This window comes from Lepidochelys kempii, chromosome 13 (genome assembly GCF_965140285.1).
Source record: "Lepidochelys kempii isolate rLepKem1 chromosome 13, rLepKem1.hap1, whole genome shotgun sequence".
In the NCBI taxonomy this organism is placed as follows: domain Eukaryota; kingdom Metazoa; phylum Chordata; order Testudines; family Cheloniidae; genus Lepidochelys; species Lepidochelys kempii.
In genome coordinates, this window is record NC_136392.1 from 3,599,755 (window position 1) to 3,617,464 (window position 17,710).

General features: G+C 52.5%; 1 protein-coding gene across 2 annotated transcripts; it reads right to left on the reverse strand.

The window, feature by feature from the left end:
• Positions 1-1,149: 1,149 nt before the first annotated feature.
• FKBP1A (FKBP prolyl isomerase 1A) lies at positions 1,150-17,463 on the reverse strand. Of its 2 annotated transcripts, XM_073308850.2 has the most exons (5): positions 17,333-17,463; positions 17,159-17,206; positions 5,403-5,515; positions 2,604-2,765; positions 1,150-2,183 (listed from the first exon to the last, which is right to left on the reverse strand). In XM_073308850.2, the coding sequence occupies exons 1-4, from the start codon at positions 17,439-17,441 to the stop codon at positions 2,637-2,639; spliced, it is 399 nt and encodes a 132-aa protein (XP_073164951.1). In that variant the 5' UTR covers positions 17,442-17,463; the 3' UTR covers positions 1,150-2,183; positions 2,604-2,636. The 2 variants fall into 2 exon arrangements, with proteins under 2 accessions (XP_073164951.1, XP_073164952.2); XM_073308851.2 differs by lacking the exons at positions 17,159-17,206; positions 17,333-17,463 and adding an exon at positions 10,029-10,255.
• Between the last annotated feature and the right edge of the window lie 247 nt (positions 17,464-17,710).

A 17,710-nucleotide genomic window follows, 5' to 3' on the forward strand; every position in this document is an offset into this window, starting at 1 on the left:
TGTCCACAAATGTACCCCCTTATGGTCTCCTCTTCTTATGTACCCCCCTCGCAGAATAAGCCCTCTGGACGGGTACAGCAGTGTCTCTGCTCCCGGCCCCCCACTCACCCTCCATTCTGACTTTCTTATTTTATTTGGACAAGAAGCAATTTCAATTTCCTGCTGCTCTCACTTGGCGCTTTTAGTAAAAGTGACACAATCTGGCCGGATTCACTGTCCAGCACAGAGAAAAGTAATCAAGGATTAGGAAGAGCGTGCAGGCAAGCAGGACACAGAGGAGGGCGACGAGAAGGGAAAGGGGGGTGAGGGTCAGAGAGAAAGGAAAGAGACATGGCACTTGTTAGAGAGATGACAGAGGCGGGGAACTAGAAGGTCTTTGGGGTGTCAAACATTTTGCCTTTGTGACAATCGAACAGAAACTTCTCCACAGCTGGGGTTGCCAATCTCCTTCCCTACTCAGGACCCAATTCCTAGCACCTGGGCAGAGTCACCAGCAGCTCTCTGCTTTCCCAGCTTCAGGCTGAGCTTGTGGCTGCTTTGGAGAGCATCTGCTGTTCTCACTAATCAGCTAGGAATCAGAAAGGCCTCGGGAGTCCTGTGCTCTCTGCTGAAGGCTGTACTACAACCTTCCCCTCCATGCAGAAACAGGGCTCGCTCCCCATCCCACATCCAGGGGCTGAGAACTGGAACGCTAACCCTGGGCCCAATGCACTGAGCTGCGCTGATACTGAGGGATAAACCATTGCAGCCAGGGCATTAGAACGCTCCCTACCTGGAGCGGGGCTGGTGCTTAGGTGAAGGCAATTCGCCCTGCTAACGCCTGCAAGGTGATACTTTTAATAGCTTTACGGTAATGCAATTATGTGAACTTAGGCAGGCCGCCCTGTCACTGACACGCTCAAGGAGTCTAAGAGCCTGAAGGCAAGTTCTCAGCCTCTCTGAGCCTAAAGGGCCGAGATACCGAAGTCAAATGCCTTGCTCTGGAGAGAGCTGGCACACCTGTACAAGTCTTTGCATTCCTCAGACAACCAAGGTAGTTGTGTGTCCGCACAGATCTGCTGCCTCCTCCCTGCAGCTTCCGTGTCAGCACGCTGTCAGCCAGCCGGGCTAAGTAGCAGAGAGGCGAGCAAAAAACCTCCGACACAGGAGTTGAGAAAAGCCAGCATAAAGCATTTTATTGCAATAATAAAACGGGATACTTTAATGTGGTGGAGGACGACGTGATGGTGGCGATTTCTCTTACCAAAAATCACTACACAGGGCAGAGGCAGGCGAGTGGGAATGACATCAGTGGAGCAGGAGCTGTGCATCATACGGGAGACTGCTGCAAGCTGTGATGACCAGCATCAAGTTTTGGTAGAGAACACTCAGGTCTAAGTCATAATGTCGGCGACTGGGGTTTGGGTTTTCTCTTGTGGGCTGGTTTCTTTTTGTATCTCCTCCCTCCCCCATAAACAGCACCTTCAATTTAAAGAGTTCAATTCAAGTTCTTGAATTTAGGTAGTTGCGGAGCTTTGATGGCTAAAGATAAAAAGGTCCTTGAAATCCAAGGGAAAATAACCAAGAGATGGAAAAGTCAACAGGTAGCGATGGGGGCAGCTGTAAGGGCAGCCCCAGCCACCCTGGAGTAAGAATACCGCGTTGAAACGGTCCTTCCACAAGGCAGACGGGAAGGGGGAAGCTAGTCGCTCCCAGGGGCCCAGTTTCAGCCAAGGGAACAAATACATTAGCCTAGAACTACTCTGCTTTCCAGAGTCAATCAGCCCTCGATAGCTCCTCGATAGCTATGGCTTTTGGAGCAGCCGCAATTTGTTTTTTTAATACACAATCGATATTTGCATCCAAAAAATTAACAGGTTTCTTTGTTCAAACAATTCCTATCTAAGGTTAACCCATCAGTGTACTTCCTGGTAAATGCTTGATCATACACAACTGAATCTACACCCAGAACAAAAATAAAATTAGGAGTTTGACCCCCAAAAAGGTGAGGTTTACGGCGTATAGTTTAAAAGACATAAAACCACAATGCAAGGAGGAGTCAGAAGCAAAGCTGAGTGATCAGACACATTCAATCAGGGTATAGGGTTATACAATGAGTGTAGTGGAATATCAGGAAAAGCTCCATACAGAGTCATGTGCATTTTTCTTGAAGCTGAGATTCTGGATTCCTCCATGTGCCAAACCTGTTGGAGAGAGAAGAGGAGCCAATGCATCAAAGTAGGCTGCGGGGGGAGCCCAACTCTGAGTCCCAAGACCCCTGGAGGGAGCAACTGGGGTATGTGAGGGGACTTGAAGACAAAACCATCACAGCCCGGTTATTACCAGAGCTGGCGCATGCTGATGTATGTTCAGCTTTTGCAACTGCCTCCGACACCTGCAGCACAAAACCTCGGAATACGCCAAGCCACCCAAATCCCTACCCACAAGCCGGCGGAGTCTACTTTCCTTAAACCCTGTTACAGGCAACACCTTCCCCTCCTCCCCACACACTTCTGTCTGATGCTACTTCCCCTCCTCGGAGATACGCAGAATCAGCTGTAGAACATGCCGCTCAAGTGGCTTTTCCCACTTGTGTCACCAGGCAGTTCCTGGCCTTCACCTACCCAAAAACAGGGAGTTGAGGAAGGGGCCTCCTGTCATTCCAATTTCATAAGCTCCACATCAAAAATTAGCGTGGCATTTGGGGGGATGATGCCGGGGTGGCCAGTAGAACCGTAGGCGTAATCTGGAGAGATGATCATCTTTGCTCTCTGCCCAACACTCATCTGTGGAAAGAGACAGAACAAAGTCAGATGAATGCAAAACCCCAAACCAGGCGAAGGCACCTCGACAGCGCAAAGCATGTTCTAGCCAGGGCAGCTACCCACGGGGCAGCACCTGATGATAGCACGCGGGCATTCTGCCCACCAGAGGAGATGTCATGCAGTGAACAGACAACAGAACAATGACCACGCTCAGGCTGCTCATGTGCTCAGACCGCTGCCCGTCACACTGACGAAGTCTCATTGTTTCCTTGTATTCTCCTGTCTGTCTCTGTTATCTTGTCTTATTCTTTGGTTGCAAGCTCTATGGGGCAGAGGCTACCTTTTGTTTGGGGTTTGTACATCACCTAGTGCATGGACCAGCACCTGTTCATGACTACGGCTCCCGGGCACTAGGGTAACACAGATAATTAATAATAATTAGCCCTTGCAATGCAGCCCATAATCCTCCTCAGGTTATTCCTGAAGACAAAGGAGGAGGAGAAGTCACTTGCCTTCGGTGAGCGCTCAGATTCCATCTTGCTCCTACTGATGGATCTAGGAGGTGACTGTGTGGGAACTAATTCCATTTAGACTAGATTACAGATGCACATGGGAATCTCCTCATTCAGAGTTAATGCACCCACGATTCTTGCAAGAAGGGAATACATTAGCTATGGGCATTAACCTTTCTGACCAAGGTACTTCAGCATCATGGCAGATGCTCCATTCTCCGGTTAGTCAAAGACCCATAGCCTCAGATAGCGCAAGTTGGATGCCAGGCTCCACAGTTCTGCAGAGGGTTGGCATAAACCATGGAGGAGATATGCACCTGTACCCAAGTGCCTGACTCAACCAGCATTACAGCCGACAACCGTTCTGCTCTGATCAGGGGCTGGGTTACAGGCATGCTGCGTGGGACATCAACCAAAGACACGGGGACTCGCACATGTGCTGTGTGGACAAAGGCAGCTAATGAAGCCTGCTGTGCCACCCACTCTGAGCTGAGATAGCTCAGTGTTCCACCCACGAGCACTCTGAAAAGCACAGCGGAAAGCCAGAAGTAAGAGAAGAATGAGACTGGGGGAAAACCTCTGACTTGACTTAGATTCCTCCTGTCACCCCTGCCTAGGCACGGACATGTTAGGACAACAGCCACAAAGGCACTCCTGTTTCACCTCCAAGCCACAGATGCCCTGGAAGCCCCACCCCAGCACACATTCCTGCTCATCACATCAGTGGAAGGTACTTGGGTGAGATTTTCCAGAGCACCCAAGTGAGTTAGGCACCCAGCTGCTAGTGAAAGTCAATGGGAGTTTGGTGCCTAAATCTCTTTGGTGCTTTAGAAAATACCATCATTCTTCGGGCTACGTGTGCTGGCACAGCTGGACGGGGAAAGGAGAGCAGTGCAGAGACTGTCAAACGTGGAGGAGATGACAAAAGAACAGGGCAGACTGACACAGACCATTACAGAAAGACAGAAGACTGACAGTGAAATGGATGCAAATCTGAGTTACACACCCTGGAACAGGAGCAAGACCCAAGGCCACGGACACAGGGAATGCAACAGGAGGTGCAGGAAGTCGGAAGAGCATTTGAAAGAGGAAAGCAAAGGGCACACACTGAATATCGGCTAAACGGCCTATTTTTAGATCCCGGTTAAGGCAATGCACTCAGGAGAGGAAGCAGAATAGGAGATGCCCTTCATAGGAGCTGCGAGAAGGGGAGCTCACAGACTATTTCCTCAAGATACTGGCCCGCTCTGTCTTATGCAGGGACTGCTACACACAAGGTGAAGCGTGAGCCCTGCAGTCAGGATCAATGGGAAGTAAGTATCACGTTCTACTGAAACTGCAGGGTCTCAAAGGGGGCAGGGCAGAGCCCAGGAACCCAAACTGGAATTTGGCCAAGACAATACAGTTTGCATTCTCACGCCTACAGCGGGCCTTGGGCTCCAAGGGACACATTTATTGACTATCTAGCATCTAGGAGCCCTCATCACAGACCAGGACCCCACTGTCCTAGGTGCTGTACAAACAGAACCAACAGATGGCCCAGCCCCACAGGGCTGACAATCTAAGCATACAATGAGATGCCAGATGGATACAGACATACAGGGGGAGCCCCAAGGAAAACAGTGAGGCACTTTAGATCAGTGTGACAGGCAGTGGTCTGAGCACACCAGCAGCCAGCCACTGTCCAGGTTTTGTAGGCACCATAGCAAAGAAGAGTTTTAAGGAGACATTTGATGGTGGACAATGATTTTGCAGATGTTTAAAGGTAGCTCTTCCCAAGCATGAGGGATGGCACGGGAGATGGTAGCCCCACTTTGGGTCTGTCTCATCGGAGAGATAGAGGCCCCCAGCACTGTGCTGGGACATTAGTTCAGTGCAGAATCAGCAAGAGAGATGGCACCTATTGAGTCACTGATACTCTAGTGTCCCACTAAAGGGCTTGGCAGGCCCAATCCCACTGAGCTCATCAGATCCAGGAGGCGGTGAGGCAGAAGGTGACATTTACTCCCACACTTAAAATCCTGGATCGGGGGAAAAGAAAAGAACAGCACATGCTGCAAGCATGAGTCTCTCCCACGTCTCTGATCCTCAGCTGCTCATCTCCAAACAGCCCTCACAACAGACACGGAGGGATACAGCAACACACCTGTGCGACCCCTTCTTCCCAGCCGCGGATCACCTCCTGCTTGCCCATCACAAACTTGAATGGCTTGTTCCTGTCGCGGGAGGAATCAAACTTTTTCCCATCCTCCAGCATACCTGAAAAGAGAAGCAATACATCAAACACGCAGCCTGGAAAAAGACCCCACGCCCCGTCAGACCAATGTGCGGTCTGAACACCCATGTGGAACAGCAGGGTCCTGGCTACCAGACACCGATGCCAAACGTTGCAGTCATGGCATCAGGGAGGGCTCCCAGAAGAGGTCAGTTAGTGGCCTCCAGGGGGGTGGCTTTTTAAGTACAGGTGCCACCATGGGATGTACAGCGCAGATTGCAGAGCTCCCAGAGGGAAGACGTCCCCACCAAACACCACTTGCAGCTGGACCCAAGGAATCGAGTGCAACTCCAGATGCTACGTCTTCTCTAGCTGGCAATGCCAGGGGAGAAGCTAAAGTCATGGAGAGAAGAAACGTTCAGATAAAACAGGTGAATTTATCACTCCCTCCTGCGTCAGGAACAGCTTCCTGACATGTCAGGCCACATGCAAGCCTCAGGAACCCAGAAGGAAAATGGGAACAACAATGATAGCGGGGAGAGAGAAGAGCCCTTCCATCTCCTGGGGCTTCTTGATGGGTCATGTCACACATCAGACCACATCATTGTTCTTGCGGGCCTGATTGCACCTTGCTCTTCACAAGGTCAAAATCCCCACTTATTCTGTAGGAGCACAGAGAAATCTCCCCTCTCACTTATGCCCACAGATCTGCAACCACCAATTGCCATGCCAACCAGGCACACAAAGCTGAAAGAAACTGTGCAGTGAACGACAGGATTTCTGGCTCCTGCGCTATTAGCCCCACCCAGACAAGGGGGGAGATGGCAGGGCTTTTAAAGAACCAACACTGAACAGCACACCCACACTGGTCTGCTGCTAGAAGCTGTAACGGAGGCTCTCGCATCAAGGTGTTTCTCCTGGATCCCCAGGCTTGTTTTAGTTTGGATTTGAGCGCCGAAGAACCCACAAGTTGCAGCCAGAATCAGGGACATGTTATGCTAGGTGCAGAATACGCACATCTTCTAAGGGAGCCCTGTACCTAGCCCTTACTACAGTGAGCGCATTGGGACAGTACATTGCATAAAGCAAGGTTAACATCCTCGGGGCTAAATATAGTTCCTGAACACAAGCAAAGGAGGAATTTCCTCCCTTCTAGCAGTTCCCTCCCTTGCTCCTTGGAGTTTCCGTGACCTTCTTAGGGAAACTTGGGAGCTTTCACTGCCTTATACAAGCAGCAGAGCTTGTCCATTGGCCAAATTTCTTACACAAACAGCCAACACAGGGATAAGCCCTTTGGGGAATGCACACACGAGAGGAGCCTGGGGAACACAATGTATCAAAAGTGATCTCTGCGCCACCGGGTGTTCTCATGGAGTCAGCATCGCATTTTATTGGCTTTGTCCTCATCCCACACATTCCTCTAACCCTCCACACGTGGCCGGAGGCAACCAGATGACAGTCTAGCCAGTTCCAAGGGGAACTGAGCTGGGAACCCACCAACACAAGAAATCCAAGCCATGGGGCTTCCTAGAACAGCCACAGAACCATGGGCTCAAGGTGCACACAATTTCACTAACCTGAAGCAGGGCAATGGAGCGGGTCTGTAAGCAGAACTAAAGGGTCACACTAGCAGTTTGCTACAATGGATACCTGAGGCGTTTTAGCCCAGGGATGGGTCTCCTTCCTACAGAAGCCCTAGATCCGGCTAACAGCAGGTCACTGTGAAATCAACACCCAGAGGCACCAGACTGGAACAGGCTAGTTAGCTACTGCAAACAGGCTGACGAGCTACCAGGAGTATAATGATTAACTACATTACCCACACTTCTCTTTTCCCCAGTTCTTCAAAAACAAGCATCTGTTTGCCCCAGTGGAAGCCGTTTTACTCTTGGAAAAATAAATCTGTTGTCTCGTCCAGCAGGGAACGGTCCAGAGAGATTTCCCCTAATCAGGGCAGACCGTGAGTCACTGCCCGCGGGCAAGAGGACAAAATGCACTGTGTGCATGGGGAGAACAACAAGTTACATCTTACTTCAGGCTGTGTTATCACAGCAGCCAGAGTGTCTAGGGCCATAACCAAACAGGAAGTGGGTGGGAGGGCCAAGGATATGGGTCTGAGTAGATCCGATTCTAGAGGAGCAATAAAGGGGACAGACACATCCTCGTGCTGGGGGAGCAGTAACCACTGAAGTTCCTCGCATGTGTGAATACACCAGTGAAGGGAGATGCAAGCAGCCCAGGAAATCGTCCTAAACAACGCTGACTAGATGAGCTGCTCCTTGATAAAAATCATTCATGGATTGATCTATGTGCAATCGCTCAAATCAGCTGTCACTGACTGGCTGTGTCAAAACAACAATGCAACAGAACGGCTAACACCACACTCACCGGGTGGGATCCCTGCTCCTCAGTCAGCCCTTGCTGCTATCCAACCAGCATTCCTGAGGGGTATAGATACTAAAACCCTCACCGCTCACCAGCAATGCTCAGCCAGCACAGCCTGCCTTTCCGAGACTAAAGACTCGGCGCCAGCAGATCACATTTGAAAGGCAAAATAATTCCAAAGCCAGGTACACAAAGTGAAATCTGCCCTACAGCCATCCACACGCTTTATAACCCATGTGAGACGGCCAGCACCGCACTGCGTGGTGCAGATTTAACAACAGGCTGGAGCGCATTGCTGTGTGGAGACCATTATTGTAAATCCATTACAGAACATTCCCAGAGTACCTCCCAAAGTGCTGTAATTACCATTGCCTTACAATAGTGAAAAAACCAAAGCACTGAGCGCCCGGCCCCCGTTCTAGCTTGCAGCACCGCAGGATCCGCAATGGCGCTCCCCCGTGGAGAGCGTAGGCGAGCCTGCCGATAACGGGGATTGTCTGCGAGTACAGAGAGCCGGCACTGAATGCTGCCAGGCTGAGGAGCTCAGTATCTCGCTGGATGTCAGAGGAGAACTAACTGCAATAAGCAGAGTTATCACATGGTGCTGTCCAGCTCCATTCGGGTCACCCACTAACGCTCCAGCCTACCTCCAGGCAGGCATGTGTTTACTGGACTTTTGTTCGTTTACAGGAATAAGCTTTCAAATATTGCTAATGTGCCCAATGCCTGAAAAGCAGCTCCACTGCACCAAAGAATTCAACTCTGAGGTCCCTGGCTCAGCGAGTCAGCACCAGCATAGCCCTGCCAAGCCAAACACTGTCCTAGCCCAGGGAACAACAAGCTAGTAGTTACTGCTTGCTTTTATCAGGGACACAATCCCTCTCAGTTCTCAGCCTTCTCCACCTGGGATCGACAAACCAGCCACTGGCTGCTGCGACTCGCCCAAATCCCACAATCCTCTGAGCCACACATTGGGTGCCGCTCCAACGCAGGGAGCAGAAGACCGGTAGTTTTACAAGGTCAGGCTGGACAGTGCTTCACTATCTTCCCCTCTCCCACCACCATGGTGTTCTCTTCCAGGACTTCCTTCCCTGGAGCAGAACACAATGCTTGACAGGGAGGTGCTGAAACCGACTGAAGCAACAGCGAAGAGGAGAGGGAGGGAACTTTCCCTCTCACTGATTAACACTCCCACCCCCAGGTCCTCTTTCCTCCCCCAATTATCATCATTCTATTAATGATGGGTGTAGTGCAGGAGCCCCTCACGCTATTCGTTTCCTTTCCCCTGCAGCCTCATTTTAGCACCCGGCCCTGGTGGCGTGCATTCCCTATAGCGCGAGGGATGGCACTAAGGTCACTGATTTCCTCTCCCCTACACCTGTGACCTCGGTACAGAGCTGAGCATCACATGGCCTGGGTACGATGTTAGTGCTAGGGAGCAGATCAGCAGACGCTCCCACAAGCCAACTGAAAATTGTAGCCAAGTAAAGGGAGAAACTATTCCCTAACCTTGCCCCCCCCGTACATTCAGGTACAATGCACCACGGCCAGGCCAGCACTCGGAGTCCATGCACCAGTGAACAGCTTCCTGTCCTGCCTGTCCTGGCCAATGTGTGGGGTAGGGGGGGACACCAAGGCATCCAATTTCCTGCAGAATTTAAACTATGTAAGAGGCCCCAGTCAGGTTCAGGGCATCGCTGTAACAGGCAGTGCCCAGGGAAATGTGGCCCCAGCCCTGAAGAGCTTAACTTTCCAAATATGACCCGATGAAGCATTTTCCTGAGTCTGCAAATGCATGGCTCCAGTGCCTCTGCTCACATTTGTGGCATGGGGCAGAGGGAAATGAACAGGATGCTAGTCAGTTTCACAGACGCTCTTTGGAAGCCTCTGGGCAGCTGTGAAACTGTCAAAAATCAAGTCACTTCCACACTGCAGCTGATTGGGAAAGCTCTAGCAGGTCCTGGAGTTATGCAGAGCGGAGGACCATCCAGAAAGAGAGGGGTAGACTAGCAAAGACAGCTACTCCTTTTCTTCAGATGCTCTGGGACCAGAGACCCTTCCCTTCCAGTGGCTAGAGGCAAAGCATCAAGACACCAACTAATCAGAGGCTGAAATGGAGCCCACAAACAGGAAAGCACCATGGTGGAAACCCCAGCCCCCTCCTTTGCTCACCAGCAGCTGAGATGGCCAGGGTGGGAGAGAGCCAGGCTGCCCACTGGGATGTTGCCTCCCAACCCCAGCGGGCAGAGCTCGGCTTCCTGTGCCTTTTGTGTCTGCTCCTGTAGTGGGTTTTTCTAGCTTTGGACTTGATGTTTCTCATTCGGCCCCTTGAGCAAGAGGATAATGTGCTGCATCTGGCATGTTACTGCAAACCATGTTGCTAGCTGAGGTCTACACACCTTTAGAAACAACCACAGACCAAAATCAGCTGCAAGGGAGACAGGAGGATGAGTGTCCCACCCTCCCTTAGCATCGCCTCTCATGCAAGGTTCCCTTCTTCAAGAGCCCCTCCCCCTCAAAAAGAGATGAGCCCTGCAGAATGCCCTGCAATTCAACAGCTTTGGGCTATGTCAGAGAGGAGGGTGTAGTGAGCTCCAAAGGTGAGAGACCCCCACAGAGAACAGACCTGCCGGCAGCTCCAGCCCAGGCACCTCCATGGACCAAGTGTGGCTGCCTGGCCCAGGGCAAGAGGCATTCACTCAGGCAGGCAGTTCCCATGTCGTTAAGGATTTATAGATTAAGGATGTGGAGTCTCATACCAATTCCTCTTTGGAGGCCTGATCTCTGAGATAATGGCACAAATTGCTGACAGCAAAACCAAGCCAACAGGAAGTTTAAGGTTCGCCGACCGGGTTATGTTTGCGGTGCAGTGCGAAAGAGAAGGCATTGTACTAGTACTGTGGGGCATCTAATCCAGAAAGCAATCTACCTCCAGCACCAGAGATCCCAGAGCACAGCCCGCTTTGAACAGCACTTGGCTCCGCTTCAAGAACAGCAGACAGCACACACTTGGCAGTTCCCTGCTACGCTTTGCTCAGGAGGCCCAAGATTCAATCTGCAAGTCAGCTACAGCTCCCCTGCACAGCACCCTGCCCTCTTGGTCAGTAGTGCTGGAAGAGGGATGGCCTGAAATCCGCCTGCCCCCTGGATGAACCAGCAGCTTCAGGCCCCTCCATCTCCTAAACGGAAAAGCAGGTAGACGGAGCCCTCAATGGAGAAGAGGCTGCGAGAAATGGCCTGGAAAACAAAGAACCTTCCTGCACTAGCATGGTTTATTGTGGGAGGTATGAACAGAATCATCCTAAAACCCTAAGACACACACCTCGGCCAGGCCAGCTGCATTTCCTGATGACTGGTAAAGGGGCAGGAAACCTTCCAACTCTAGGTCAGCTAAAATAAATCTGGCTCAGCAGTGACCAACAGAGTAGCCTGTATATAACAGCAGCCATACCTGAGGTCAGAGAGTCCAGCATCCTGCCAGTGACCAATGCCAGATGCTAAAGGAAGGTGTTTAAACCCCACAATCAACAGTTATGTAATAACATGCCTATGAGGGAAATCTCTTCCTAACTACAGGCAACAGTCATGCTTTGTATTTATGGCAGCACCTCGGGGTCCCAATCACGGATCAGCGACCCACTGTGCCAGGCGCTGCCCCAAACACTTTACAGCCTACATGGACAGATTCTAACCTTCAAACCAATTCAAACAAACTCCTAAGGAAGTCAGTGGGGTGCTATTAATTAAGAGACACTATTTGATTAACCTCCTCTCTAAGTTAACCAGTGCTCATGTTTCTAGACTCTTCCTACAGAACCTTTTCCACATTCACTGCCCTTCCCTTGACCTTTTCTAATTTCTGCCACGTGCTGTAGAGATGGGGATGATCCAAACTGATCGTGGTATTCCAGGCGAGGCTACCACCAACTTCCACAACAGCCTGGGGATACTGTCCTCTCCTCAGTGCCGTCCTTTCCTCACACCCGATTGCCTCTTTCTCAGTGCCACTGTGCAGCAAGTGTTTTCACTGAGCTGGCCACAGTGACACCTACATCTCCCTTCCCCCTGCACTCTTCCTTCCAGTGTCCCACATCCTGCATTTGCCGCCACTGAACTTCACCTTCTAGCCCTCACCCAGCTGACCCTCAGCAAGCAGGAACTTCCTCCGCCTACCACTGCCAGCCAGAAGACTGGAGTGCAGACACCACAATGAGTAGCCCCATGTAAATGCTCCCATCACGTTACCCAATCTCCCACCTACATTAGCTCTTTCTGTGGCTCTTCAATATCCCCTCGAGCCTCAACTGAACTAAATAACTGCAGCCTCGGTACGCTTTGCCATCCTACTCTTCCCCCAACTCCAGATCATTAGTAACCAGCCCTAGCATGGATCCTTTGGACTCCTCACAATTAACCTACTTCCCCGTTCAGAAGTGGCTATTCAATCCCACTATTTTCTCTTAACCAGTTTCTAATACATGAGAGAACTTTACCCTCGACTTAGTTTCCTTAATAGCCTTTTGTAACAAACTTTATCAAAGGCTTTTTTGAAAACCCAAATGTGTTCTATCCAGCAGAGCTCCTTAGCCACTGCATTACTAACCCCTCAAAGAATCCTCACAGGTTGGAGAGACAACTTCCCATTACACACACAGTACTGTTGGTCTAGCATGCTTTCCTAGCTTCAAGGTTGGTCTAATTGCCAGGATCACCCTGCCCCATTTTTAAGGACAGGCACAATACTGATTACCCCACAATAGAGTGGCTGATTTTGATCAATTACATATTTGAGTTGGCTCCAAGTCTACTTCCTGGTGGATGGGTGTCTATGGTGAAAGCCAAAATGGGCACTCAGCCAAGAACGTCCTCTTTTGGCTAGAGGTGGTCCCTGCGGAAGAGGGTCAAGGTACCACAGTAGGGAAGCTCAGGGGAACACGGCCGCTCTGGCCCACAAATACCGACTCTGCGGATTAGAGATACTAGGCTACCAGGATGTAAATCTTTCATGAACGCTCAGTTTGACTGATTTTATAAAATGAAACACTTTTGGAGGTGCTGGGTCAGCCACCCTGGGGATCAGAGCCCTCTACCACCCCACCCACACATGCAGTACACACATTCTATTGCTAAAAAACTGGTAGAGAAACATCCTGAACACATACTTACCAAGCGGCAGCCTAGAGAGACTCCTCCACAGACTGCTGGCAAATGCAATACGTGCTTTTTACCTAAGTTACCGCGTTCGAGAACTAAATGTGTTAAAATGAAACCAAATAGGACAGAGAAACAGGAGCGCTGTGGTTTACCTGCACCCAGCTAAGCTAAGCTGCTTTGCTCTTGCTAATCACATCCATGCAAGAGATCCTGAGCTTCTCTAGCTTTGAAACTTCAACATAATAGGTACATTGATACTATTAAAAAGACCATTCTCAAAGATCCCCATTTAATTATGTTGAAATAATGGCTTCAGAAGTAGATAATATTTGATAAAAAATAACTTTCTAATCAAATGACTCCAAAACTATAACTTAATGAAGCTGAATTAAATAAGACCTGCATTACCATATAGCAATTGTGAGCCATTACAGAAAGCTACATTTAAAGTATGCAGCCGTGGGACCAGAAGTTCCTTCATTGAGAAGAGTAGAAGCTGTTTGCACCGCAGACAATTGTGATTTGGGGATTAATCCCATATCTGTGCCTTTAAGATACCTTTTGGGAATAGCATACAATGCACTCCAAATCAGTGCTCTCATTTATGCTGTTCTAGATTCCAGGATGTTACTAAATAGCCAGCGGGACAGGGGAGTTGAGCTGTGCATGCCTGAAACATTTATTTAGGACATAAATCCCCTCTCCAATCTGCACAACAGACCTTGACTCATCCTGCTCTTTACATGCCCAACTCTCACATGTACCGGGGGGGGGGGGGGTATTAGAGCCAACAGCCACTAGGCAGATTGGAGAGTTTTGCTGGCATGGTCCCAGGGTCTCTCACTGCTGAGCTGCCGTTCTCTCAAGGAAGTTGGGGGATGCAACCTAAAAGGAACCACAAAATTCAGAGCAAACCCTCAGCCCCAACACTCACTCACTCACCAGCCCATCTCTAGGGCCAAGAGCCATTAGAATATAAGCGGGGGTGGGAGGTAGCACTGAAGACAGGCTGCTGCTTCGAAAGTAGCCTGAGATCTGTAGCGGGGATGGGATGGGAAGGAAACACTTGACAACTCCCCCTGAATGGATCTGTGGGGAGGAGTTAAGAATCTGTGCTGCCTCAAAGCCAGTAAAGGCTAGCAATAGGGATGGGAGAGGAGATGCTGCTGGTGAGTTCGGAGGGCTGGCACGCAGCAAAGCTGGCCCACCGAGAGCCACTTGACCGCCTGCCAGCCGTCCCTTTGTTCTTGCATTGGCAGAGGAAATGGGGCTGCCAGCAAAGCGGCAACCCCATTTCCTCTCCCCCATCCCTCCCCTAATTAAAAGGTTAGTGGGGAAGGAAGGAGAAGCAGATGGTCTGGTTGTGAGCCATCAGCCCTGCAGGAGCAAGCACAGAGATCTAGCCTCACCGTACCCTGGAACCTTCCCCTCCCCCTATCACCACCATGGGGCTGAGCTGTAAGGGGCAAGGCTCCACAGCTTGGGGGAGGGAGATGGAACCAGGCGTTCCTCACCCCATCCCAACAGTGGCTCTTCTTCAAACAGCGGCAGCCCCAGGAGACTGCTACCTCCCCTCCTTCCTCAGGACAGGAGGAAGAGCAGAGTTTGGAGCATTGGAGACAGGGGAGAACTATCTGGGATTATTTATCTTAAAAGTGACCAAGTTACTGAAGACAGTGCTAATAGGCTAAGCTATAGCAATATGTACCTTAGAAAGACCTTGAAATGACCACTATGAATGGCCATGAGCTGGGAGTCCTACACATGGTGTGCCAGAACAGAGACAGGCAACCAAGTCATAAAACATCCATCGCTCACCAAATGACAGCTGGCATCTCCCACTGCCCCTCTTTACAGCTACAGAGCTGATCCTAGAATTGAGAGCTGCAGGTTGACTGAGCTGGTGTGCCACTTTACATCACAGCCAATCCAGCTTCCAACCAGGAGGGCAAAGATATCTCCAAAGAGGGTAAAATAGGCTATTTGCTTGTCCCAGCAGAGGCACAATGTTACATCATGGAGAGTGTTAAAAGGTAACAGGCAAAGAATGAGGATTGGACAGGAACAAGAACATTCGTCACTACAGGGCGTGCGGATGTGGAGAAAGGTTAGTTGGCTCAGATATTTCTGAGCCAAAGAGCAGCAGGCCCAACCCTTCTATACAGTTTTAATTTTTTTAATTGCTTGTCAGGAAGACTTACAGCTAGGTTTAGTCAAGAATTTATGGGGAGAGAGATAATAACTTGAGCAGAGCACAGAATGAACAGCACCTTCACAGAAAGGATTCTCCAAAACAGAGAACTACCTCTGACTTCTTGTGCCAACCACTTCAGGGCACTTATATTCTACACTAATACAATTGTGTCTTGGGACCCAGTTAAAACACTGTTCCATGACCTTTCCCTTCTTCTGTGGCTGAATCTTTGGACAGCACCAAGACACTGACCGCATTATAGTCCTGCCTACACTGAAGTTGGAATCCTATTACAATCAGGTTCCTGACACTTGTAATATAGATGGACCCACAGCACACAGCATTTGGACTCCACACCACCATCCCACATGCTTATCTCTTTTCCACCACCAAAGGGAACAGACTTCTGGACTGAGAAGGGTAGAAGGGAAAGAGGATGAGGCAAGTTGCTCGCAAGGCCTCCTGCCAGACCACAGACCCAACCAAACAGCAGAACACCCAGAAATTTCACCAAAGTGCCTCCTATTTGACCTACACCCAAGCATGGAGCAGCTAAATGCGCTTGTCTCTAGAGAACAGACACAGCAAAGAACCAAGTGAGAAGATCCCTAGCAGAATATTGCGTGCGAAAGAGCTTTCAAGTTACACAGCCTGCCAGGGACGGCCCGAACACAGGGCTACAAAGCAGATGCTCATTCACGTGCTGCAGTGAACAGTTACCCCTTAAACATATATCCCAGTCGGGGGGGGGGGGGGGCGAGGGTGGACGTCTGCTCTCAGCTCTTGTGGGTTGGTCTCAGCACTTAGGGGGGCACGTACCCAAGGAAAGGCTTCTGTGCCAGGTCTCTTCCTTGCCTCGCATAAGCCAGTTGCGAGAGCTGAGCAACGAACTGCCCCCCCCCCGCCTATCCACAATAGTGACCTCCATGTCCCTTCCCGCCCCCCTTACTTTGGGGGGGGGGACAAAGGCCCATCCCATAGCCCCTCCCCCACAAGCCACACACCCTAGTGCCCCCCCCAGCTCCATCAAATGCTTGGAGCCCCTCCACCCCACAATGCAGAGCTGAGTCCCTACCCCACAGGGCACAGCCTGTACGGCACGACCCCCCACGGGGCACAGCCTATAGATCACCCCCCCCAGAACAGCCCCCCCAGCCTCCCAGGGCACAGCCTACAGGGCACTACCCCCCCCGACCCCCTCCCCCAGGGCATGGCCTACCGGGCACAGCCCCCATCCCACAGGGCACAGACTCCCACAGAAACCCCCCCCCAGGGCACAGCCTACAGGGCACGGCCTCCCCCAGACCCCCCACCAGGGCACAGCCCCCCCCCGACCTCCAGCCCCCATCCCACAGGGCACTACCCCCCCGATCCCCCCCTGGGGCACAGCCTACGGGGCACAGGCTCCCCCAGACCCCCCACCAGGGCACAACCCCCCACCCCGACCCCCAGCCCCCATGGCACTACCCCCCCGATCTCCCCCCCCCCGGGGCACAGCCTCCATCCCACAGGGCACAGACTCCCACAGAAACCCCACCCAGGGCACAGCCTACAGGGCACGGCCTCCCCCAGACCCGTCCCCTCAGGGCACAGTCTACAGGGCACAGCCCCCCCAGCCCCCCCACCAGGGCACAGCCTACAGGGCACAGCCTACAGGGCACAGCCCCCCCAGACCCCCCACCAGGGCACAGCCCCGACCCCCATCCCCCAGGGCACTACCCCCCCGATCCCCCCCGGGGGCACAGCCTACGGGGCACAGGCTCCCCCAGCCCCCCCCCAGGGCACAACCCCCCACCCCGACCCCCAGCCCCCATGGCACTACCCCCCACCCCGACCCCCAGCCCCCATGGCACTACCCCCCCGATCTCCCCCCCCCGGGGCACAGCCTCCATCCCACAGGGCACGGCCCCCCCGATCCCTCCCCCCGGGGCACGGCCCCCGCGGCGGGACTCACCCGTGTAGTGCACCACGCAGGTCTGCCCGCGCTTGGGGAAGGTCCGCCCTACGGGGAGAGACAGAGAGACCGTGAGCGCCGGGACCGGGCGGGGGGGGGGCGGGGGGGGATGGGGCGAGGTAGGGGGATCCCCGGTGTTGGGGAGGGGGGGCGGCGGGCCCGGGCGCCCCTCACCGTCTCCGGGGGCGATGGTCTCCACGTGCACACCCATCCCGCTGCCCCAGCCGCCGCCGCCCGAGCCCGCAGCCGCCGCGCTCCGCTCAGGAGGAGCCCGCGTGCGCATGCGCAGCCCCCTCGGCTCGGCCCGGCCCGCACGCCGCCGCCATAGAGAACTCGCCGCCTAGAGAGGCCCCGCCCTGCGCGGAGGCGGCGGCCATCTTGCGCGAAGTGCCCCTCCTCCAGCCCCCTGCGCGCGGAGCCGTGTCGGGCCGCCGCACGGCGGCCATCTTGGCCCCACAGGGCGCGCCGGGATCGTTGCCATGGGAACCGGGCGCCCCCTGAGCGGAGCCTCTCCCGCGCCGGGCACGTGTCCCAGCGCGCTTCCCCCCCCTT